Genomic DNA, 26630 nt, shown 5'->3' on the forward strand with positions numbered 1-26630 from the left:
CAGAAAAAGGATGGGACAATAATAGTCTCAAGCACAAAAGCATAATGTTTATGCCGGGCTTGATTGTGATGAGTCTTAGTTTAATTTGGGTCTACTGTATTGGTGAGCTGTAGCAGAAGAGGAGAGGGCAATGTTGTGATGAGATATAATGATTACTGGGGTTGGTCAACCAGAAAATGAAGAAAGACACATTAACGCAGGGATGAGGAATGGAAAAGCGATGTCATTTTAACAGACCATGTTGAAATATCCACTCGGTGTATCCATGTGCAAGATGCTCATCTGCATCTATTCAAGGGAATAAAGAACATGAAAGTGCGTGCATCATTCAGCTCCTGTGAACGAAGAACTGAAGTCATGTAAGCATGTATTAGATTGGTTGATGCCTGTCGCCATCATCTTCTGTATTTCAGTCGGACAACTTAAATGTTTATCACAGCAGTAGAACAGTTAGAGTTTGGTGTCTCATCACTCCCTGCAGATACATTTACATAGAGATACTGGGGAATGATGAGCAGATATCTTAACCCGCTCCCCAAGCCAGAGCCTGCAGGTGGATGCTGTGGTGGTGGTGGTAGGCGATACTCATGCAGGGCAGCAGGGCAATGACAGGCAGAGGGACAGATGGGGAATTTTTTCAGCTTAAATAGACGGCCAAATTGGGAGGGTGTGTTTGGTAGATGATTGTGGAGAGTGAGGCATGTCGTGTGTACAGCTCGTGTTGACTGCCTGAACTTGCTCGCAGGCGTTGCTCCATTTAAGGGACATTTCTTACTCATGAAATATCTAAAATGTTTTTGGCTCAAATGGCAACATAAATCTATCTAACTGGAACAGATGGGGGAAATCTGAATTATAATCTTACTGTAATTCTTAATTTTTCACAGTTAATACAATAAATGTGACATCATCCATGATGTTAATGGGTACACTTTGGGTACACTGTACCTGGGTAAATGTTTTTCAGGATCGTAGGCTACTCATTTGCTGTTAGTGATATTGATCACAGTAAACCCCCAAAATCCAAGCAGGATGTAATGTTACCATCGGCAATCCTCAACATCAGCTGTAGTTTTCCTGCAGTCATGGATTTCAAAAAAGCTCCGAAGATTTTTGGATGGATGCCAGAGGGGATTTTTGTAATGTCCATATTATCTACTCTGAGAAAAGGATGCAGTACAGTGTTGAAAAGAAGAAAGAAAGGTTAGATTTTTTTTTTCAAATTCCCCTTTGACCAACACATCCTCATGGCTAAAGGCTATTTGAAAAGACAGCACTGACTATATAAGACATAAAACACTATGAACCTACAAAGCAGAATTTGGTGAAGAAGCCCCCCTGCAGGCTCACAGCTGGCAACCAACATCATTACATGATGATATTTGGATGTAGGTTGAGACATCTGACGTTGATATTTTGTCGGTTTTAAATTGTAAGTAACCAAACTCCAACATCTTCTAAAAGTCTCATGCCGACGCCATCTTTACATAAAATACCAACATTTTCGTCATGAGCAAAACCCAATGTCTGCTAAATGTCTTCTTAATGTCTCCTAAGTCTCACGTCAATTAGCCAATGTTGGATTTTGAGATCAACCTGATTTTCATTTCCAACCAAAGTTTAACGTGTTAGAGTCCAATGTCTTTCTGATGTTACACTGACATCTGGTGCCTGCTGGGACATTATGATTCTGACTTCGTCTTAGCTAGCATTGTTTAGCTACTTGGATAAACCTTTGCTAATTTAGTTAGCAACAGTTTCCTTTTTTTCCCCCTTATTTTTTTTATTTTTTAAAATTTTTATTATTTTTTTCACTTATCAATGCAATAGTCTGCTACACTTTTTAACGTTTTAAATGCATATTTTAGTAGCTTGCTGCAGTAGTTTTTCCATGTTGTGTGTTGTTTTGCACACCTGACTTGTTTTATGAGGATTCTTCACCAGTGCAGTGGTATAGTGTAGTGTTCATTTCCTTCAATTAAAATTGTGACCAAATATATTCAGAGGTGACTAAAATGTATATTAGACATAAAAAGAAGCGATATTTATGTGAATAAAAAGATAAGAGGAGATTACACAGATTATACAGTTTTGTTTTCCACAAAGACTGAAATAATCCAAAAGTCCTTGACATGGATGACCGTGCTGCACGTTTTGCTTCCTGTGCGCCTGAATCATCTTCCCGGGGACTTTACGCACACCGGCAGCAGGACCATGAACGCACCGCCCACAGGTAGCTGCACGAAAACTGAACGGCCCAGACAAGAAACGGTGGCAGGAGAGGCACATGGCGGCGGCAGCGGGGTTTGGTCAGAAAAAACGTGTTGACAGTTGGACCCACTTCAACTATAACGAGGCAGAAGCGGAGGAAGTTGAGGAAGCTTGTTGTAATTGACTGGAGAGGAGTCAGGCGGCTACAAAAGAAAGACTTAAAACATCTCAATCCAATCCAATCCAGGATAAATCACTCCCAACCTAATTGACCATAGGCAAGTCTTGCAGGGCTCTTATACAGAGGTTTATTTCATCTGTGCTGTGAAGGGTTTTCTCATTTCTGGATACTCAGGGTTTGTATCAAACTGAACATCATAGACATGAATGATTGACTTATTGCAAGACTTGGATTTGCTAGTGTTGCATCCTTCTGGACTACACTGTTTTATCTTCTTCCATGTGTGGATTTATTGCTTAAATTAATAACATCAGACCAGACATCCTGTCTTCAAAGCTGCATTCTTAATCACACAACCTGTCACTTTGTGGCTGGTTGTCGTTGTTATTTTCTCTTAGCCTAAGATCTCATGGATGAAATCTTATTTGACGGCAGAATGTTTGAATTTAATGCTTATTCTTTGTCTTGTCTAAAATGTTCTGAGCACTTTGTCAACTAATGTTCTGATGACTGATAAAAGACTAAAATGTCAAGTGTCTTTGTGGACTCAAGCTAGACTAAAATGTTTTTGGAGAGTTTTTGTCCCAATTGATTCATCTGACTAAAAATAAGACAGATGAGGTTGAGTAAATATGACTGAAAGTAACATGGACATTTGATCTTAGGACTAAGAGTAAATCTAAAACTATATGACAAAAAAAAAACACTAGATGGAGTTAATTTCCACAGCAGATAGGATGTAGTAATATGCTGGTATAATCGTGAGATATTAAATGACTACAAAATCATATGGGAAATGCCAGCTGCTGTAAGCCGACTGGAGGTTACTACACTAGAGAATCTATGTGAGAAATGAAAGAAAAACTTAACTTTCATTGAGAAACTGTTTAAAACAAAAACTTACATGAATTTTACTTATTACAGATTGGCTGCATTCACCTGCAGCTTTTTCCAGCATCTGTGCCAATTTATGGATGTTGGGTGCCACAAGCTTCAGGCGAGATGCCGTTTGAAGGTAAGCAGCTAAAACAAGAAGACAACTGCTGCAGAATGGTCTTAACCATAAGTGAATCGGCTGTTTTACATACACTTTGACCCACTGATGCTGTGGTAAGCCTCACAGCAAGAAGCTCTGGCTCCGGGTCCACTGGTTTCCTCCTGTAGTCTTAGAGGGTATCAGAATGACCAATAGCTCTCTGGTTAGTGCAGACCAAAAACTAGGTGCTGGTCACTGCAACATGAGGACAAGATGACCGCACACTAAGCTCAGATGATTTCACTTTATAACCGGCGGTTCAGCCACACTTGAGAGCGACTGAGTGTGGTCAGAACGAGATGCCAAGTGTGGTCAGAACGGTTACACAAACCAGTAACAACATCTGTGAATCAAATATCTTTCAGTATAAGAGGCATCTGGATATGTTCACAAGCACTCAGGACTCTCCCTCAGTGAAACTGGCGAGAGGACACCACGTACCCCAGTTCGTTATGGTTTTTATACTGACATTTTGAGCCCCTTAAGCTCACACTCTGTACAGTAGGTCAGTAGGTCTGCAATGCTGCTGCCCTGGCTTGATGAAATGACCCAGAATACAATTTTAAATACTGGAATTAGAGATCTGAAAGAGTTGGTAAGATAAAATTCACATGTAAATAGCATAGAGTCTAGTCTTTTCCTTCTCTGTAGTGGCGTGATCATGGTGATTTGTTTAATTTAAAAACACAATTTGTTGAGGAGGAAGAGGAAATTGTCAACTTAGGCATCTCTTAGTTGTTCTATCAAAAAGACACTGTGCCATGTATCATAAAAAGTCTTAGTTGCCTTAGTTTTAGTTGCTTCATCCCTAAATGTGATCTTGTTTTCTAGATCACGTCTTCTTGGGTGTACAGTTAAAAATAAACACTAATTTGTGCTGCAACACAGGCACAGTTTGTCATTTTATTGAACCAAAAAATTCTAAACAAGGTTATTTTTCCTGTGTTTCTTTGTTTTAATGTAAAAATGATTCTGGTGGCTCTCTCTCAGGATTCCTCTTTCCCCATTTTATTCCTGTCTCTCCCGTTAAAATGAGTCTAGTATTGGCCTGAAACAATGGTGAGTGGATTTTGCCTGTGGTCCACAGTTCTGGTGGTATAATCCCCTCATTTTCCATTCCTCACACAGCCCTCAGGCTTGATGGAGATTGGTTTTGAGGTGGCTTTGGTCCCTATAATGGCATGCAACAGTCCCCTTTTTTTCTAACATCAGTGCAGAAGCCACCACTTAATATAACCTTATTGTAAATTTAATGTTGGTTTCCTTCCCTTTTTTTTTAAAATCACAATATTGAATTACTCTGCTCACTTGCTTGTTTGTTTGTCTACCACGGTGGGACACTGAATCTAACAAATCTCCTCAAGGGAGGTGCTTTTCTAACAGGAAGTGGAAAGAGCAACAGGCATGTGTGTGTGTTGGTTTATGTGGGACACACACACACATACTGGGCTTGTTGAGGGAGAGAGAGTGAGAGAGAGAGGAATAGAGTGATTGCAGAGATTAAGGTTTTTCTGGCGCTGTGCTGGTTTTCCATCATATAGCCATTTTAGATTCACAAAGACCATTGTAGCAAAAACAATAACAACTCAATGCAGGTTTTTGTTTGGGATGAAGTGTATCCTGTAACATTCAGCCTTGCAACCAAACATTTCACAGTAAATAATGGTGTGAGAGTAAAAGCATTCATTACCCAGTCAAGCAGAACGCACCCTCCTCTGAGGTGCAGCATGTGTAACCTCCTGCACTCTCGAGCAGGATTTAGGAATGAAAGGTAAGTTAATGAGTTCTGCTGGAGACAAAATTACAGTTGAAAAAAGGTGTAGGCAACAAATAGAGATTGGCTTCTTAATGGTGTTTGTCTCTGTACTCTGAGGAAGTTTCTGTATAGAATTAGCAGCCTTTTACCAGCCTCTCTTTCTGGGGTGATTGGTGTGCACTTAAAACGCACAAAGTACAGTTGCTGCTTTTGCATCAATTACTGATAATATGTGTTTGCACACTATTTTTTAAAAGTGTATTTCTGATCTGTGTGTACAGCTTACTTAGGATAATTTCCCATTATTTTGTTCCTCAAGGTTTGTCACAACTTTTTTTCAGTGAGAGTATGAATAACACACCAATTTCTTAAGTCATTTCGTGTGTTATTACTATGCATTTTGTTTCACTGCACGTCATTTCTCTAGTGACTTAACCCCAACCCGGCCCCTAACCCTGACTAAAACAGCATTGAATGACATGTGGGACTGAGCAGCCTTAAATGACACGTGACAAGCTTAAAATGTGCAGACATGACACCCAAAATATCCTTGAAAGTGGCGAGCTATTTATACGCTGTGTCATGATATCACCTAGGTCAACTGCCTCTTTGAAAAGGGCAGGATGTGAACATCATAATCCTTCCTGAATTGAAGAGAAAACACAATTACAGCAGCAGTTTTTCAGCAGAAGAAGAATCGCTCACACGGCCTTGTTACTTACGTTTTTGAAGTCGTGTACCTCAAGTACCTCTTCGCTCCCGTTTCCCATTCTGAAGATCTCAATGCGCTGACCTGGGTCAATCTCCAGCATACTGTCTGTCTCCACGCCATCCAGCACGGCTTTGTAGTGGTGGTCATACACCTGCAGTGGCACAGACAACCATTCACCGCTGTGACTAAAGCAGAAATGCAACGATGACATATCATTTGCCATATTGTCATTTTGTACCAAAGAATATTAAAGATCTTTAAAGAGTTTCTTAACTCTACCCAAACTTCATCATTACCCCCCTGAATAGCTGCCCACATTTCAGATTCTTTCTGCTATTCAAACAAGTCTGACGTTGTTCTCATTGACAGCTGTTTCCCTGGTCTGAAAAACAAGTGTTTGTGTGCAGCATGAGGACTCGAGACATCATCTTCCTGTGACTGAGCCAAAACAACAGTTACATCCATGAAAACCAGCGACAGAAAAATGCCACAAAAATGACAAATGTTAAATGAGGATGAGGCAGCTGCACAGGTTGTTGTAAATCAACTAATGAAATAACATTCCTTAAATCAGCATATTTTTTCAGTCATTGTGGAAAACAAAGTTAATTGTTCCTGGCAACCTGTATCACAACTCGACTGAAAATGATGACAATTGGACTGATATGCCACTCGCTTCTGAAAACATGAAATAAACAGTAAACAGCTGACACAATGTCGGAGCAAATAATGTGAAACAAAATAGAAATTCAGTCTGAGATTGGATGTTTAGTTATGGGAAATGAAAATTGTGCTCCAGCGTTTAAAATTCCTACTTTATACATAATATAAAAATTGGTATGAAATGTTAAACCAACATTAATTGAAGATTTTTGACGACTTGCAGGCAGTAGAAGTTGTTTCTATGAAGAGCGTTTAAGTATTCACTTGTTTATTAATACACCCATCACACACAGAGAAACATCAGCGCTTGGGATCATGCCTCTGGCCACTAAATGAATCTAAGTCCAATATTCACTGTCCTTCCACCTCTGCCTGAGGGAATATTCTGGCTCTTTCAATGCTCCACTCGGTTCACCGGCTAGTGGCTAACTTCGTCTGCTATTTAATGCTGGGCAGGTGGTGTACAGTGGGTTTTTAGAGCTTTTTGTTTAGTTGAATGTAGCTTCCTGCTGCAGTTGGTGAGAGTGAATCCAAAACATTGGGAAAAGTTGCAGACTGTAAAACCAAAAAAACTGAAAGATGTTAAAACTCCTTTGTGGAGCTGAGGGAAGCTGCAAGTCATTTGACCCATTCTTAATATAAACATTTTTGACTATAGCAGCTTTAAACTGTCAAATGTTGGGTATTTCCTTTTAATTCCTCATAGCAGAGCTCATCAGTGATGATGATCACTTGTGATAATGTGTTGAGAAGCCGTCAGGTTAAATAAGAAAATGTATTGATAGAAGTTTGCCTGAAGAAGTAAATAAAATAAAGACCTTTAGAGTCTCCAGTACAGTTTAAGCCGTCTCTTCACCATTGCCTTAAAGCAGTGTTGTTTATCACAACTGCTTGCTCATGTACTGTTCTTGGACACGCATGGATAGCTCTTAAAATTCCCTGTCTGAAAAACGATTCATGCCCACCAGCTGAAAATATGCTATTAATATTTATGTGAGGGTTGTGTTATGATGAGAAATATATTGCTGAGTTCATCTTCATCTGTCTCAGTGCCAAATAAGAGCCTCGCCAATGAGACGCATGATTAATGAATACACTCAGATGGGAGTCCATCAGGATTTATATCCCTCATCAGAAACATCTGAATGTCCTCTAACGCTCTAACACAAAATTAGCTTTCACTTTAAACTCCTTCACATGTTCAGCATTTACCCTGTTTTTGTGGTTTGTTTCTGCTTTCTTATACACAGGATCTGGAACATTTAAATACACTGCATCACATAAAGCAGTGACTTTTCTTTTTTTGTGGTGGGAGAACAGAGTGGTAATGATCAAATGGGATATAATTCTTAATAGAAGATCACTGTTAGAATGGCACTAGCCTATAAATCTCCATTAACATGGGTCACAGTGGCGATGGCTCCAAAGAGAAGTAGAACTTAAAATTGTCAGGAGAAGCCAAATTAAGATGGGCTTGAAATTTAAGTGTCAATTGAGCAGTTATGGATAAAATTGGAGCTATTAAACAGTCTGAAAGTCTGTGTGGTGAATTAAAGTTCTATTTGGGCATATCTTTTATATTAACATAAAGGTGGAATGGGGGAATAGACTCTGGAGGCTTATTGATTTATACTAAAATAGTGAATTACATTTTCAGCAGGCTATCACTTTTGATGAAAATCCAGCAGTGTGAATCTCCCCACCACACCAGGTTGAAATAGATAATAATGTATTACAACAGTTTGACTTCAACTGGTTCAATATCCAAAGCTGCTGCTGTGCACCATAATTGGCATTCTGAAAATAGAAATGAATAGCCTCTGTATGGCCTCTTTTGATGCTTATGGATGCTTCAGTACATTGGGGAAACTTGCAGTGTGATTTATACTGCAGTAGAGGGAGGATTTTAGAACACAACACAATATTTTGCCCCATTGTAATGACAACGGTCATTATAATTTCTTTTTGTGCTGATTCTCATTATTCTCATCCTACATTTGTTTAAAGATAGGCCGGGTGAGATTTGAAGAGGGCTTGTTTTTCGTAATTTACCCATCTTGTACCATCTCTTGAAATTAATTCACAGAAACTTTCACTCTGCTGCAAAAAAGTTAAAGCTGTGAAAGTTAATTAGTTTTCCATATGACACCAGACGGGCAGATAAAAGGCCGGCACATAGGAAAGGCTCCAATTTATGTTGCACTCACTTACAAGGACACTGAAAGGCTACTGTGCAACTACTTTGGTTACAAAGACTTTTAATACATTTGAAACTTTAAACAATTATACCACTGTGACATTAAAGCTGCAGTAGACATGATTTTTATTCATTAAAACAGCAGGCATGTAGTCGGACAAAAAAATCATAACTTACTAAGTCAGTCAGAGAAACCTACAGTTAAGCAATAGCTCACGACGGGTGGACAACCCCCATAGCTGTGATATAGTCACAATACATCAGGGACTGGAGTGAGATATTGCTTTTAAAAAATATATTTTATATTGTATTTCCATTCATTGTGCAGCCACACTGTCCAGCGTCAGTAGGAGGACTTTGAAACTGCTTGTAAGCTTGTGTTTTTTGTTAGACGGAGGTGATTCGCTTTCTCCGGCTGAGTTTCGGTTGTCAGTACCCACATCAGATACTTTCTGAATCTTGCTGCTGTGGAGGCAGTGCTTAGTGTAGTTCCTGCTTGCTTTCTTATTCTTGACAACTTTGTTGCAAGATGATTGATGCCTATTGGCTCTCAAGTATACCTGTAACACACAGGAAATGACAGTTTTTACATTTAGACTGTATCTTAGGTCATGACCAGCCAGAATAGACAATAGACCACTCTCCATGAAGTTGTCGAGAATTTTTAAAAACTCTATGGCAAGTTAATCTTGCCAAAAGAATATGCACAAGCCCCACTTACCAAACATGGCTGAGACCACAGATCACTTTTCTTTTTCAGTGATGATGCGTTCGAGGCTAGGTGGGAATAGATAGTTCTGTGTAGATGAAACGGGGCAGAGAGGATCAGCAGGCTGTTCATACATGAATCCCCTTGTGCTCTTTCTATTCCCCCTCCGCGGATCATTGTGATTCTGAATGCTCGTTGAAGACCAGTGTTGCATACTCAAGTCTGTTTTTGTCTCTTTTGATGGTGAGTGATGTGGGTTTGAGCTTGCCGATCACCCTCATTTCCCCCATGCCCCTGAGCAGTTGAACGTCGCACCACACTTTGTTTACTGGCCCCTCAGGAGGTTTGGGATCCAGCACTTTTGTTATGGCTTTGAAGTCGTCTTCTGATACTGATGCACAATAAATGTGTAGAGTCCTTTCTTACTAAGGGTTTTCCAATGCAGGTGAGTACATTGTTACACCATTATGGATCCATTAAGAGTTTTATTTCTGACCATCTAATGATTATAAGTCCAGTATTTGCTCTCCATTTAGCTTTGCCATTGGTCTCCACAAACTCCTGAGGAAAATATCAGGTTCTCTAGTGGCTTCACCAGCCAGTGCTTATAACTTTGCCTTTGCTGCTGAACAGGTAGTACACAGCAGGTTTACCAGAGCTTTTTGTTGAAAACTGCTGCCCAATGAGGCTGCACTAGAGCAGTAACAATAAACCAAAACGTTAAAGTTGCCGGCTGTAAAACCGAAACAATAAGCTGAAATATGCTAAAACACTCCACAGAGGGAAACTGCAGAATCAGCTGACTTCTTTGCAGGTTGGTTATAATTACACATAATTAAAACACATTATTTTTTCCGTAGCTAATATGAAAATAAAGATTAGTAGAGCTGTAACGTACTTAAAACTATACATAACATGGACTCATTTTATTTTCATTTAACAACTTTATATAAAAAAAAAAACTATCCTTAGCATAGCATCTTTTCTGTGAGCCTCTCTTCCAGTAAGCACTACTTCAGAAGAAACTGTCTATGTTAATGAACCTGGCCGTTCTTTGAAAGATTACACAGCTCTCTCAGATCACATTTCATGATTTGTGGGATTTGACATTTTCAAAATTCACAAGAGTTTCCTGCCAACATGTGAAGTTTCCTACGGCGGCTTTAAGCAACAGTCTCTAATCTGAAGTTCAGCACTGACTCCCTGTTGTCTCTCCAGCTTAACAACTTGTAACAGCGCAAAAAACACTACCTTCAGGATTAAGAGCAGTTAGTTTATAAGAAAGCAAAACAGTAACAACAATACAATGATGTCTTTTGGATGTTATGTTATTGTTATTTTTAACAGTTTATTTGAACACTTAAAGGTTACATACAGCAAACGAGCTAACACCGTGAAATGCACGTTGATTGCCAAAGACACAGTACTGTGAACTAGACCTTGTTATTTTTTTGAGAAACTGCCTTCCACTATGTCCAATATCCCTCCGGAACAGTTGGTCTTTTCTCACATCATAAGATGCCTCAGACTGTTGTACAGTGCGAGATAAAGAATTCAGATCTCCACAGCCAGGAAAACATTCTAGCTCAGGAGTGTGAGGCGATCTGTGAGGAAGCATTCACAGACAATGCCTTGTTTATTTCCTCTGTTCAAGGTTTCTGTCTGAAGTGGTTCTTAACAACCTCCACCTAGATGGTTTCAAACACAGACTCACAGTGTGAATGAGAAGCGGCAGGCACAGCCAGACCTGCAGGTTGTTTGTGTGTAGGTTCTGGTATGGCACCCGAGGACATTAAGCAAAGGTCACGTAGATGTTGTTACAGGTGAGTGGGTCGCAGTTGGCAGCGTGTGTGTGTGTGTGTGTGTGTGTGTGTGTAGGGAGAGAGAGTGTGTGTGTGCATATGTGCATCTATGGAGGAGGCGGCCGTGGGAATGAGAGAGATGAGTTGATGACAATATGTCCTCTTAGTTGTCCTTGAGGGTTAGGAGATGGAGGCTCCAGCCAGGCGGAACTGGATGCCTGTCACTCACGGCGGGGTGGTGATGGCGGGTGGAGGCGAGAGTATGAAGGGGGGAGGCGTGGGCGAGGGGTGGGAGGTGGCGTGAGGGCTGCACAGTGCACTGGGCCTCATGGGAGCCATAGGCAGCTCTGTGATAGATCGAGGTGGGCAGCAGTGTAGACTGTCACACCGGCCAGCGCTGTGTCCTTCGGGTTTTGCTTCTTTTTAAATCCTCGCTGGTTTTAGAACATATGTAGACTTGTGGCTTAAAATTCAGTTTGATGCATGTTTATGTGACACAGATTATGTCAAATATATCAGCAAGCAGGTGTTATAGACAGAAAACAGCAAAACAGGTTGTCAGCTCCCTCTCTGAGCCCAATATACACTAATATATACTATATATTATGAATGATATGTTATAATAATAATAATAATAATAATAATAATATATATAATGTACTATAGTATATACTATACTTTATAGAATATATAATTTGCAATTGCAAATAGATTTAGTAAGAAATATGTTCCCCAGGTTATGTTTTCTATCAATGAATATTAATGATCAGATGTTTATTATATTATTGCATCTGCCAAATTGCAAAATATTAATTCAGTTAAATGTTCACAGATGAACTGTTTCCTTTGTATTTCTGGCAATATCCACTCACAACAAATCAAACTCGATAAAACTGTGTTTATGGTTAGATTTAGTCACTGTTTGTGCTTCGTTAAGGTTTGGAAATATAGAAGTCAGCAGTGACTTGAAGCACTTTACTGACACCAACATCTCTCTCCTGTTGAGTAAACCTGAGTTAGGATGTGAACCCTGATCTCTGGCGTCGAAGTCCAGTCTCTGAAATTTCTGCCTGAACATACTCAAGGCAGTAGATATGTTTCTTAGCAAATCATCCTTAGTCGTATACAGTTCTGTATAAATGTCATTTCTGAGACGGGGTTGTCAAAGCCACATGATCATTCCTCCGTGAGAGTTTTCTTATTCTTCTTATTTTTTCTTATTTTCTTCTGCAGTCCCACTGTGTAAGTTAAATCATGTTACAAGGTTAGGAAGCTCTCCACTGTCACAGTAAAAAAGGAAAAGTATTTTGTATTTGAACAACTGATGAAGGCCACCAATTATCTGGTGGCAGCTCTATTCAAAATTACATTTACATTGAAGATATTGTGATTGTGATATGTATGTATTATTGTACGTATCTTTGCTTGATGGGATTTCCTTTAAAATGTTGACATCTACAAGTATTTCTGACTGAATGGTAGAGAAGAGGCCAGTCAGCCTGTTACAATAGAAAAAGCTCAGGTGTAAATAATAAAAGTAATGGCAGCTTCAGTTTCAGGTATTGCTCATTCTGCCTCACTGTTAAAGTATGTGTTCCTGTGCTTTTTATACTATGAGCTACATATATATATATAATATTTATATTTATAGTTTGTTGCATATTTATTTGTGAGTAACTGAATCTGCCTTTAAGATAATAAATCACTCTGTATTTTGTGTGTGCTTACCAGTGATTAAAATTTTGTTCGTGGGCTGATCTATTTGTTCTCATTTGAATCACATTCTTGGCCTTTATCCGGTTAACAGTGGGGGGGTCCCTGCTTGAGAGCTGCTTGACTGGAACATTTATCTATATTTGATTGGAAAAAGCTGACATTTCTGAAAGTGTCTAAATTTAAGGCGATTCCTGAGATGCACTGACAATGAAACTGCAGATAGTCATGCTGTTTGGATGCTGAGTCATTCAGAGTTTGATGTCTCTAGGTCCTGTCTATTGTACTGTGCCAGCAGTTACATTGTTGTTTGTATAACACCAAACAAGTGACGACTCCAGACATTCAAAGTGATAGTTCGGGTTATTTGACACAGGGTTTTGTGAGGTAGTTGTACATAGTCAGTGTGTTACCTGCAGTAGATTTGGATCAGTGCGCTCCCAGTTTATAAAAGTACCCACCAAAAAAAGCTAATATCAGTTGAAGTGTACTGCTGTCTACCAGCTCTTTCCTCTGGAGATACATTTTTTCAACTGTTGATTCCTAATCACAAGCACATCTATGCGTAGCTCTGTCTGACTCGAACAGCCGATCTGCGCAGTAATAGTAGTTTGATGGTACACAAACTGTAGTTCCAAAGCAAAGGGCTGTTTGACGGCGAGATAAAATGGTAAAAATATTCAAAATAAAGTGTACATTTGAAGTGATATTGGCTTTTTTCTGTGGACATTTTTAAAGTGGCTCAAACATATTTTTGCACACGGCCCCGTCCACAGCAGCACATCACTCAGCCTCTATGCTGATAGTCCTGTCTGCTTCTCCAAACTGGGAGCACTGATCCGAATCTACCGCAGATAATACACTGACTAGATAACTACCTCACACAACCCCACATCAAATCACCCAAACTATCACTTTATGGTTTGTTTTGTTGTTATTTGTGCAGCCTTTATCTGTGGCTTATTGTCCAGGGTTTACATCTGTTAAGGATTACTGTTATACTATTATTACTTGGCTGTATTTTGCAATGAAATCTACCTCTAGCACAAGTGTCAAGTATCTTATAAATGAATTACAGAACCAAAATTGAGAAAAATGCCTGTGTAATGAGTTTTGTCTCCCAGGTATGGAAGAAATCTTTTGAGTTCTTCTTTTTTTTTAATTGAAGGGCTAAAACTCAGAGCAGCTTGGCATGGAAAAGCAGAGTCAGTTGATCAACTCAGTTTTCTTGCCAGTGATGCAGAGGAAGCTTTTTCTCTCTCGCTCTCTTTGTCCCTTGTCTCTGCTGCTGGCTCCTTGTCCTCCAGCAGCCTGCACCAGAATTATTTTTTCAGAGCTCAAGGCTCTTCACATGGTCAGTCACATGAGAACTACTAATGTCTCCCAAGTACTGTGCTAGGACTCTGGTTGGCAATGTTGTTTTTATTGGAGTTTCTCATTTTCTCAGGAGTAAAAATGGAACATCTCTGTTAGACACTTTGGAAATTGCCACTGCAGAGGTGTAACCTTTTAGTATAAGCAAACACAATTTCTGCCAGAATAATTAATCTTTCCTTAGAATAATGACAATTAAAGACACAAACACACACACACACACACACACACTTTTGTTTCCAAGAATTCTGCCAGGTTTGTTTTCATTACCTGCCATTTTCTCATGTTTCTTGTGAAACTTAACACATTAAGCTGAGAGACGAGCCTGAGCAGGTTCCTATGGAGGTATTACCTGAAAGCGATGATCCACAAAGGAGTAATTATTGCAGCTATAGATTTCGTACCTGGAAACAGTGGTGCAGATGGTCCTCACACATGTGAATGCATGTTTTCTATATTCACTGTCACACACTGTGTGGTATGCATATTTGTGGATGTGTTTTTGCTCGCAAGGTGATTTTAACAGATTTTCTATAAAATGAGACAGAGAGGGTGTGAGAGTGAATTGTGTGGTGTCTTGAGACCATGGGGATTATGCTTGTGGACACTGGTTACCAAGCCTGTCAACTCCCAAGGCCTGGAGAATTCAGATAAATGAAGTAAGAATGGTCTCCGGCTGCCAAACACATGCAGTCTGCTGTTTGGTGATGCCTGCTGAATACAGGCAGCTGGTTCTGGACAGGCGCCAGCTCGGAAAATTCAATTTAGAAAATACTGGTCAGTCACTAATGCATCATCAACTTAGTTGGTACACGGTAAAATGAGCCCACTGGCAGTGCATGACATCAATCTCACTGAACACGGCCTGACAGCAAGAAGAATACAGCACGGTGCAACATGTTGCAACCAGTGGAAATACAGTACGTGGCTGTACATCAGCCATTTTATGATGACACTGCATCTGGTTGTCTGTTTGTTTCAATGTCTTTGACGATGAGTACATTTACATACATGGATGCTGACAATGAAAATGATTTCAGTGTGTAAGCTCTGCTACGAGAGGCTCTCCGCTGTGTGTCTATGGGGGGATGTCACCATGTAGCCGTTGACCTGCTGTTAATTGCAGTTAATGTTAGTGTTTGTCGTCCATGAATATCTTGTTAAGCTCTGAGTGCGGCACAGTTATCAGTGGGCCAGTTTTGTTTACTGCCTCTTAAGAGCAATAAATCTTTTTCATTTGTGACATAGTTTTTTTTAGTTTTTATGAATTGAGTTGGAAAAATTGCCCATATCAACATTATACACCAACAAAACTATGTGTATAATGTGTAGTTCAATGGAAACCAGCTGCTGAGCAGTTACTGTTCGTGAACCTCGGTCACAGAAAACAAACACTGGGCCATTTTTTATCTCTTTGTGTCGGTGGCTGGAGGGATGATGTTTCTGGGTTGTCCGTCCGTCCGTGTGTCTGTGTGTCTGTGCGTCTGTGCGTCTGTGCGTCTGTGCGTCCTGTTCTCATGAACGCAATATCTCAGTAACACCCTGAGGGAACTTCTTCATATTTGGCACAAATGTGCACTTGGACTCAAGGATGAACTGATGAGATTTTGCTCCTCAAAGGTCAAAGTTCAAGGTCAAGGTGATCTCATGTTCTTGTGAATGCAATATATCAGAACACCCAGAGGGAATCACATCTGGCACAAACATTCACTTGGACTCAAGGATGAACTGATCAGAATTTGGTGGCCAAAGGTCAAAGGTCAAGGTCACTGTAACTCACAAATTCATACACCAGTTATGAAACAATTTAACTGAAATGTCTATAAGGATAAAATTAATTGATGATATTTTATATCCAAGTTGTCAAAGGTCAACTTCACTGTGACATCATAATGTTTTGCATAAACACCTCAGGCTATTATTCAATGCTATAACCCAGGAATGGGAGATTGCGACCATTTTTCCTGCAACTTGGCTGGTTAGTGGAGGCATACAACCGTGAGGCAGTAATTTTAGTTATATTTAGTCACAAAAATATATGTAACATGGAGATCAACAAGCACTGAGTTTTTTTGGAAGCAAATTCTGAGGAATTTCATCCTCCAAATATAAAGCCAAAGCTGTCGTCTTGACTTTAGTCTGGAAGCTGTGTGTGTGTGCCCAGTCAGTGTGTAATGAAAGGACACAAACTCAGGCTCTAAATATAAACATTTGTAAGGCGCTGAAATGTTTCTGCACTGTAATTAGCACCAGCCTTTTTGGTGGTTTTGTTACATGTGGAGGTAAATAACTGGATGTAAGCAATTAAGTAACACTGCTCACGTTTGCCGTCTTTTCCTCCTCAGGAAGTTTCCTTAAATAGCATCAACAAACATGACTGGACTAAAATTTGCTGAAGTTTGAATATTTACTGTTCGCTAGACTGACATGAAAAATAATGTAAACTTATTTTAGATTTTTGAAAGTAATGATGTTGCACACTTGAGTGTGAACTCCCACTTTTGTGGTATCTTAATGTTTTTGGAAGCCATTCAAAAATCAAAATGTGGGTATGTAGCATTAAATGAAAAGCTAAAACTAGGTTGGCATGGGGTTAAAGTGCTTTTGGGAATTCACCCAAGCAATTACTTTAAGCATCAATTTGATGTTAAAATGTTTTGCAGCTGCCAATGCCAAAGGGTAGTTATAAAATGCTAAGGTCATTAGCCTTTCATAGAATAAGCTACAACATGTTAAGCTGCAAAAATGTTATGCAGCCATCTTCCTGAACCACATTAACACTATTAAAACAAACAGCTACTGGCAATGAACCTCCCATTCTGAGCCAATTTTGTTGTTTGATAGTGTATTTTTCTTATTCTAGACAATAACTCACGAACACATTGACAGTGTGTTGTCCCACTCAGATATTTCCAGCAGAGCTCGAGTGGAGTTTAATCACAGGAACATGTATAACCACCTAAAACATCAGTAGTAAAGGTCAGATTTAGGAGTCAGTCTCATGGGAGCATAGAGCAAAAGCTTCTTTCTAGTCTCACCATTTAGCACTGACGTTCAATAATCACACAAATCCCCTGTGGACGGAGAAAAGGTCTAAAAATCCCCCACTGACAGAAATATCAAAAGACCAGAATGTAATGCCGCCACAGGTTAAAGGAAAGTGCATTTATCAAAAAGTGAATTATGACATTTCATCACCAAAAAAACACCACTGAAGTGCAGTAACACCACCGAACTGATAATACGCAGCAGTGTTAAGAGGCTTTGTGTTTTGAGGCTTTTTTTTTCCCCTTTAATGTGCAGCAGACTGGAAAACCACAATACTGTAAGTCTATAAACAACCTCCTCGAAATAGAAATTGTTTATCTGGACATAGTGATAGTTTGAGTCTTCTGCCCTCAGTCACATTAGTATGGGACAGGTGTTTTCACATAAATACAGCACTTTATGTCGATCGTCATTTCTCCAAAGATTTTAAAGGTATCGCGCAGACTTTTGGAAAAAGATTTTCTTTCTTGCTGAGAGTACCACTCTCATTTCTTCATTTAGTATGGAGCTAAAGCCAGGACACAGTTAGCTTAAAGACTGGAAACAAGGGGAATGGCTAGCTTGGTTTTCTCCACAGTTTAAAAATATGTCTATCTACTAAAACTCAAAACTTAACACGTTGTATCTCCCTTGTTGAAATTCCTATAGAAACAAAAATCTAAAAATGACAGTTTGTGGTTTTACAGTATCCTGTCTTCTACAAATTACAAATTTCAAATATGGCAATTAACAACAAATCCTAGTTATGACAGAAAACATAACCCACATTCACGTTTCATATGTGAAAATGTTCTTTTTAGGAGGCAGGTTTGCTGACAGGGAGTTGTAATTTATTTGGCTAACAACAGGCCAGAGCTTGACATGCTGGATGAACTGTTGTAAATCAAGAAATATTGCTGGATGTAAGGGTCTTGTTATGCTTGAAAGCTATTTGCTCATACAACGTGTGTCTGAAGTCGAATGCGTTGTTCCAAACAGCCATCCTTAAAGGTGGGGTGACGAGCTAGTCTTCACAGAGACGGGGAGGCCTGATATTGCTTGGAAATAGGAACAACTGCACACATTTTCAGTCTCTCCTGGAAGATATTCATAAAGTTGCACGTGGTTGTTCACATGAAAAGTGGCAGAAATAATTATGTGAAGAAAAAGGAGACGTAGAGGGAGAGGTTCAAACCCTGGCTCCAGACAGCTGGGTAATCACCATGTGAAAATCGGCACATTGGTTTTGTTACATAAGTTACAGAGATGATTGGAAACTTTGGAGTGAGACAGGTTTGTGGTTTCCCCCTGCTTCAAGTGTTTATGCTAAGCTAAGCTTATTATACTTATAGCCTGTGACTCTGGCTTCATAGTAATGAACAGAAATGAGAGTCTTCTCATTTAACTGTCAAAAAGAAAATGAGAGAGCATATTTCCCAAAATGTCAAAGATCCTTAGAGAAATATTGCATTCCTTTTGAAAATGGTTTCCTGGCTGCACTCTGCTGGATGTTTTCTGTTGAGCTCTTTATAGGTTAAAAAGTGGAGGAAAGAGGAAACAATACTTTAAAAAAAAAAAAAAAAACTACACCAGTTACCAGTGAAGAAGGTTCTTCCAGGGGCTCCTTTTGTCAGGAATAATGGAGCATGGATATATCTGAGGGCTTGTGGAATACATGGGGCATATTTGTGCAGTAACTCAAGTGGAATCTTGGCAGAGCTCTCAGACTATCATACTTCTGCTGTTTTATTTTTATTGCTTAAATCAATTCATCACAGAGCCTCTGAATCTTGAACGTAGCAGTGTCAACCTACTCATACCTGAAAGGGGTGAAATGACCCACTTTCTCTCCTTGTCCCCCAGCGACTCCGCCGCTTACCACATTTGACCACCTTGCTATGGTCGACTCCAGTCTGCAGCTGCTGTTAATTTACCGGAGCACAGTGCACCCCTTTTTCAGCGCCGAAGCATATATGACTAATCACACCAGTCATTTTAAACAACTTGAGTTCTTTCTGGCAATAAATCACCTTGATACATGCTACTGTGCCCATAATAGAGCTGCGTTCAGGAGGGAGGAGGGCAGGGGGAACTTTGGGAGCTATTCACTAGTTTTGGTCAACACACTATTGTGGAACAAACTCAGGGACTGGGACATATTGTTCGATGTGTCGTTTGTTTCTTTGATCTCAATAAAAATCAAAGTGAAAACAGGTTTTTTTTTTTTGCACAACAGCTCAGGGAATTCATTGTTTCCCTGGATTTTTTGGCTAAGAGGTACATATTTTCCACCTCTTCTGTCTGTCTTGTAGTTTTTACTTTACAAAATCTGTAACATACAACTTGTGCTCTATAAATAGCCCTGAGGTTTTTCAAGACACAAAGTTATCTGATCAAGCGAATGTGTCATTGACCTCACCCAGGCTGGAAATTAAATGTTGCAAACTTGAATTTAACCAGTGTTTGATTTGCTTTCAACATTTTTTAAATAATTTAGCCAAGGCTTAGACAAACTAGAAAGAGAAAATACTGGCTTTTTTCTTCACCTCAATAACATGGAGAAAAAAGGGCTTCCAAAATGTCCAAGAGTGTAATTTTTTATCTTCACTTGCCAAGTGTAAGAGAGAACAGAGGGTCTGCACACAGCCTTTAAAGATTGTGTTAAACCACCTTTTTGGGACATGACAAATGATGTAACGTCCCCCAAAGTCCACAAGCCAACATGAGACCAAAATGTTTTCCACACTAGCAACAAACGGTAAAAAGTAGTAAAAGATGAGATGAAGTTAAACACTACAAAGGCTCTGGCTACGACTGTGTTGTGCCATTTCTTTTTTTGCCCGTCATTGTTCCATGTTGCATCTTCCCTTTTTGCCTTTCCCTGCCAAGTGACCACTGTGGCGAGCTGAGGAACAATCTGCTCCTTGTCAGGAGTGCTGAATGAATCCTGTTGCTTATTGTTGCGGTGAGCATATTATTTGAATATGACCAGTCTCCTGTAATAAAAGGGACGTTGTGGTTTATGAAAAATTCATCAAAGGTATTCCCTGGAGATTCCGATGCATTCGGATGCATATCTCAGAATCTGAAACAGACCTCTGCAGACAAGAGATTGCAAGCAGTGAAGCTTCTGAACTACAAAGCAGACAGTCACAAAGGGAGTGACCTCTGCAGTGGATATGTCTCCTTGTCGCTCTGCTGGTTTTCAGCCATTCCACCTCCTAATAAATCAAGGAGCACACTCTGGGATCCAGCAGCTAAGTGGCATTTAAGAAACAGCTTGTGAGAGCTGTAAGGCTGCAATTTGGATCATTTAGACGCAAGGCAATAATTTGGCCAGATGAACGACATTAACAACAACCGGAAAGTTTTTAAGCCACGAAAGCCAAAAAAAAAAAAAAAAAAAGGCAGTTCAAGTAACATTTTGTTTAAAAGTCAGGGAGGACTGAATCTCTTGTGGTTCAGAAAGGCAAAATGCTTTCCATTTGCTCAGGTTCACTCAATACTGGGGGTGTGACACATTAAATTCACTGGCAATTTACCAACAGATGACAATAGATAGTTCCCTTGCTATTTATCAGTTGTGTTTTTATCTGTGTACCAACTTATGCATAAAAAATGGTGCATGGAAAGCAATAAAATCCAGTGTACGTTCAGCTTCCTGCAAAAATGCCAAGTTACAGTTTCTGCTACAGCTACCAATAACAGCAGCTTCAGCAGACATCCATGGTTTAGTCGGGATGATCAAAGTTGGAATTGCTACAACGAGAGTGCGACCACCCCTCTTCTTTTATGATCACAATACAGCTGATATTCCCAGAACAGCAACCGCCACCCCCTTCCCCCCAATACAACTTCATCTCTGCCTCATAACATATAGAACAAGCTGGCTATGCCTGTAACAAGGTAGACTGTTCTGAAAAATTCCTAACAGAGCTGCTGGGAGATATACAGGCTCATAATTGTTCAAACATTGTTTACACCATGCGCCTGCCTTGAAGACACAATAAAAGAGGGAGTGATAGTCCTATGCAGAGACACTGGCCTATCATGCTGGGACTATGGGTACTGATGAGAAGCTCTTGGTCTGTTGCCATGGCCCCTGTGTGGGTTGCATGTCAGCGCCAGTCTGCCCTTCTTTTTAATAACACTGAAAAATACTTTGAAGACCCACTGGGGGAACACAACACATTACGCTCCCAGTGGTGTGTGTCTGTGATTTTACAGTTTAACATTGTCTCATGCTATAAAAAAAAAGAAATCAGGAGCATCAACATTTCACTCAGTTTTTCAGCACAATTCATGATCAAACCTACATGGTCCATGATGGTTAGCCACTAACAAAAGAAATGCAAATTCAGAAAGAGCAAATTATTGATTTTCAGTATTTTTGCCACTGATTTGGACTAAGAGCATTAGAGCGGGAACAGCCATGTGATTTTCTTTTCTCTAAATTAGATAAATTAGGAGGTTTTGTCTGTGTCATGATGTGGGAAGGCTTTTTTGGTTTAAGTATAAACATGAACTGCTCCCCCATGACTTTTAGCCCCTGTTACTCCCATTAACAAGCTCTTTGTGTCCTGTTCAGGTCAAATGTTGGAAAGTGACAATTTGCTCAGAGACTAATTGAATAGTTTTTGCAATGATTAGTGCTCGCAACTTATTAATTACAGAGAGATTTATTTATTTGGAGATGCAAACCGCTACTGGGTAAAGGTTTTTAAACAAAAAAACCCCTTAGGTTTCCATGCTGAACACTATGTGACTACATTACTGAGTAACCTACAGAGATCTGAGGTCACAAATAGAGCTAAAGGTAACGAAGCCTGAATTTTGTCCATTACAGGAGAAAAAAACATTTAAAATACACAAAGTCTGAGTAATATGATAGGAAATGTTTAATTAATTTGCATCCAAAGAAAATAAGAACAAATGTATGTTGAATAATTGCAAAGATTATTATATTTTAACACACATTTTAAGGGCATTTCAATTCATATTTTCTGCACAAGAATTGACTGGGCTCTGCCAACCAGCCAAGCTGCAGGAAATATAAACACAATCTCCCCTTCCATAGCTACAGCATTGAATAATTGCCAGAATTGTTTTTGCAGAACATTATGATGTCGCTGTGAAGTTGACCTTTGACCATTCGGATATAAAGTGTCATCACTTCATAATTACTCCTTATAGACATTTGAGTTAAATTGTGTCATAATTAGTGAATGAATATGTGAGTTATGGCCAAAAATGTGTTTTGTGAGGTCACGGTGACCTTTGACCTTTGACCATCAAATTCTGATCAGTTCATCCCTGAGTCCAAGTGAAAAGCTTGTGCCAAATATGAAGAAATTCCCTCAAGGTGTTAACTGAGATATCACGTTCACAAAGGCCAAAACCATGTTTTGTGAGGTCACAGCAACCTTGACCTTTGATCTTTGACCAGCAAAATCTAATCAGTTCATCCTTGAGTCCAAGTGAAAGTTTATGGCGAATTTAAAGAGGTTCCATCATGGTGTTACTGAGATATGGCGCTCACAAGAATAGGATGGACAACCCAGAAACATAATGCCTCCGGCTGTGGCTGTAGCTGGCAATGAGGCATAAAGCTTTTTATAAGGTATATGAATGTCTTGATTAAAGCACCAGTTATACTGAGTGTAGGTGTTTGTCACAGAGTGTAGGTGTCTGTCACTGTGTCTATCACTGGGCTGTAACATTCTTGGAAATTACAGGGATCACATGGTTAATTTAGCCTCAGGTGAGATTACTTGAAGGGAGGTGAATATACACTGAGGAAGAGGACAGAGGATTCCTAGTATTTTAAGAACATCAGTGACCTTTGGATTCTTCCTGCATGCACTGGGCTAAATGACAGACAGAACATTCTCTCCATTATTAACAAATGCTTGTTGCAGGTTTAAAAAAATACCTGAAATAACAAGTTCCACCTGCAGCTTTGCACCTTGAGTTATAATATGTGAAACTTGTAATTATCACAGCAACAAATATAAGATATATAATTAGATTGTTTTTTGTTTTGTAAACTTATGAAAATGACTTTTATTAGGTTGTTCATTTTGTCAGCCCCCAAACTAAACTGATAGACACTGTAAAAATCTGTCTCTCAGCAGGAATGAATTTTGATATTAATATGTAGTGTATGACAGCATTGTTGTTAATTAAATACTACATTTCACCCAGGCTATTATTTGTTCCTGCCAGACAGCTAATGAGCCCCACATTATCTCAGCGAGGGACAAAAGCCCAGAGGACACACTGTACTTTAAGGAGTCTGAATCCATTTCATCTATCCATATTGTAGCTGCTCATGCAGGTCAGTGGGTCAGTCCTGCTGCCACCATGAATACCAGGAAAAGGATCTTGACGAGCTTTATCACCATCGACTGACAAAGTGAAGTACATTTTCTGGGCAAATGAGACACAGTAGACACGCAGCAGCTGTCATCCATCATACTTGTGGTGATGAGTGCTGGATAACTACACATCCAGCACGAAAGTAAGAAATCACAAATACTTCAGAGCATTAGCCGCTTCAAAATATAACACATTTTATTTTTAAGAGGCTCTTTGGGCAACTGGACCATCTCAAATCATGACTATATACTGCATATCAAACAGAGAGACAGACCAAGAGGAAAAAGTTGAATCTACAACACAGGGACACAGTAGTGTATAGTAGGGTTGGCCAATATTGCTAATTAGCATAGTACTCTAGTATTTGTAGTATTAACCCTATAGTGAAGTACTTCTCTGTTTACTGTTTCTACTGTGTCCACTCTAGAGGTAGACACGTTTTCACGCCTGCTGATATGTAAATCCACTGAATTTTTATCAACAGCATTGTGACTCATGACAAAAGGGGTAAAGCTGAATTTATTGAAAAAAACATTTTCCAGATCATGAACTGTTTCTTTTCCTGTATGTTTCTCATAACTTTCCGTTATGCAAATGAAAAATGCTAATTTAAAGTTTGCCCAAACTGTCACACAAAAGACATTAAACTGAAACTATGCTGACAGTGAACTTGAGAGTAAAATAGGCCTCTGAATTCTTTGGGTTTGTCTGACGAGTGTTTGCTTAATGAAGCTCACCAGTTTTTTATTTTCGTCACTGTCATGGTGTAGAGCTATTTGTTTAAGTATTGAAGTGTACCTATAAGTTTCTATAAGTTTACATACATGATCTATCACATGATCCAATGTTATGATGAGTAGTTCATAAAGTTATCATGTTTATTATTCATCATTTACAAAAAGAACAGGCTACAGTAACACTACAGGGTTGGAAACCGAATTGGTGCTAAGAGATGGGTAGCTGTTAGCTCTATTTATCGATTCCTACACATCTGTAAGGATGACATAGTTATCTGCCCAGACCTGTGTATGTGTACGTATGTCACGCTTCAGCAGTGTGTCCACTTGTTCAGATATGAGCTAGCATGCACAGCATCAGATAAGGGGAGAACAGCTGGGTGTGCTCCTGCAGTGTAAACAGTGTGAAATGTACCACATACAGTTAACTACATAGGAAAAACAAGCTAGGATACACGGCTAATGTCGCCACAGTGTGAAAGATGGACTGTGGTAAACGGTCAAAAGCGTGGCTTCACTTTAGAGGAGGAAACGATGACAGGTGTGAAGTATGTGGGAAACCAATTAACTGGAAGTCAGGTTCCACATCACATCTGACCAAACATAAAGGCAGCACTTCGTTGATCTGAAGGGCTGTGCAGGGTTTGATGCCTTGCTGCTCATTAGCCTATTGGTTCAGTCATTGCAGTTCTTTTTCTTACTGGAGTGGATTTACATCTGGTTATAATTTAATTGTGTGGTTCTTGGCCAGCATTGTTTTTTTTTTTTTTTACTCAAATGTTTTCTATAAAACCTTTTGTTTTCCTCTTGAAATGCCGTGATTCAAGATTATAATCACTTCTACATTTGCTTGTTTTGACTGATAAAATTACCTCTGGATAAAATATTTTTTTGTTGACGGTGGGACCCTCTCTTACCAAGAACCTTCTTCCCTGATTGCTCAGTTTGTCTGGGTGGCCAACTGCAGGAAGAGTCCTGGTTGTTCCAAAGTTCTTCCATTTAAGAATTATGGAGTCAGTTGTGCTCCTAGCAACCTTTAGTGCAGCAGATAAATTTTTTTTGTAGCCTTCACCAGATCTGTGCCTCGACACAGTCCTGTCATTGAGCTCTTTTTGCTCTGCTACGCATCGTCAGCTGTGAGAGCTTATATGGACAGGTGTGTGGCTGTACTACCAACTGAATTTACCACAGGTGGACTCCAGTCAAGGTCAAAGATAATCAAGAGAAATGGGACACACCTGACCTAAATTTCAAGTGTCTAAATACTTATGTTTACATGATATTTCAGTTTTTCCTTTTTAATAATTTTGCAAAAACTTGTTTCTGTTTTCACTTTGTCATTATGGTGTATTTTTTTATTTTGGCAACCAAAAAAAATTGAAGGTTGTGAGCACTCTCCGAATACACTGTATATAGTAAGGTATATAACCGGTGCCGCTGTGTATCCCTTTCATGGTCAATTACAGTTTGTGGGAATCTGTTAAATCCTCCAGGTGAATATGAAGTTCCATGGAGAAAGATGGTAGATTCTCCCCATTAAATCTCTATCAGTCATGACAGAATGAGTTTCTTATAAGAAAACACATATTGTGATTCTACAGAAAATTAATACTACACAGTAAAATTTGGCTGCAAGAAAATGAAAACACATTATTTTTTTCAGTTGTCATTTATTATCAGCGGCACTCTGGCATTATAGCAGCTTTTCTGGCATCTATGGCTTCGACAGGGTGGTACATATGTATGTTGTTTACATCATGAGTGAGAAATTAAGATAAATCTCATATATGCACATTATAAGGATATGAATGTTTTCTTGTTATTGTGCTAAAATCTGAGCCAAATAATGGCAAAATATTTTACATTAGTTTCTCATTGTGGTTTTTTGAGCTGATGTTAGATTTCTTTTTTAACTTTAAATGTGACCTTTTCCTCTGATGTGTACCCGTAGGGAGTTCTCCCCTGACAGCTGGATGCTTCATGATTGCAGTGGACCAGACCATCATGAGTGGCAGTGTTCTGAATTTTGTTAGTACCCTTGTGCTGATGTTTGCGACATACTACTTCCTCAGCATCATTTATCCCCCAGAACTGGGAGCAACTCTGGAGTTCTTGCAGAGATAAGACTTGAAGT

General features: G+C 39.4%; 1 protein-coding gene and 1 long non-coding RNA gene across 3 annotated transcripts in view; one reads left to right on the forward strand and one right to left on the reverse strand.

Annotated features, from left to right (window-relative positions):
* The window catches only part of tnmd (tenomodulin), a 52959-nt gene that overhangs the window by 15207 nt on the left and 11122 nt on the right, over window positions 1-26630 (reverse strand). For both annotated transcript variants that reach the window (XM_071458038.1, XM_071458037.1), the window contains exon 3: window positions 5907-6047. In XM_071458038.1, the coding sequence (XP_071314139.1) occupies window positions 5907-6047 (141 nt within the window). The remainder of the gene's footprint in view (window positions 1-5906; window positions 6048-26630) is intronic.
* LOC139606065 (uncharacterized) lies at window positions 2278-26587 on the forward strand. Its single transcript, XR_011684544.1, has 3 exons — window positions 2278-2489; window positions 3317-3407; window positions 26448-26587. It is a non-coding gene; the product is annotated as an uncharacterized lncRNA (long non-coding RNA).

Source organism: Trachinotus anak, unplaced genomic scaffold (genome assembly GCF_046630095.1).
Source record: "Trachinotus anak isolate AG129_WGS33_773 ecotype Australia unplaced genomic scaffold, CSIRO_AGI_Tana_v1 ptg000021l, whole genome shotgun sequence".
Classification (NCBI taxonomy): Eukaryota; Metazoa; Chordata; class Actinopteri; order Carangiformes; family Carangidae; genus Trachinotus; species Trachinotus anak.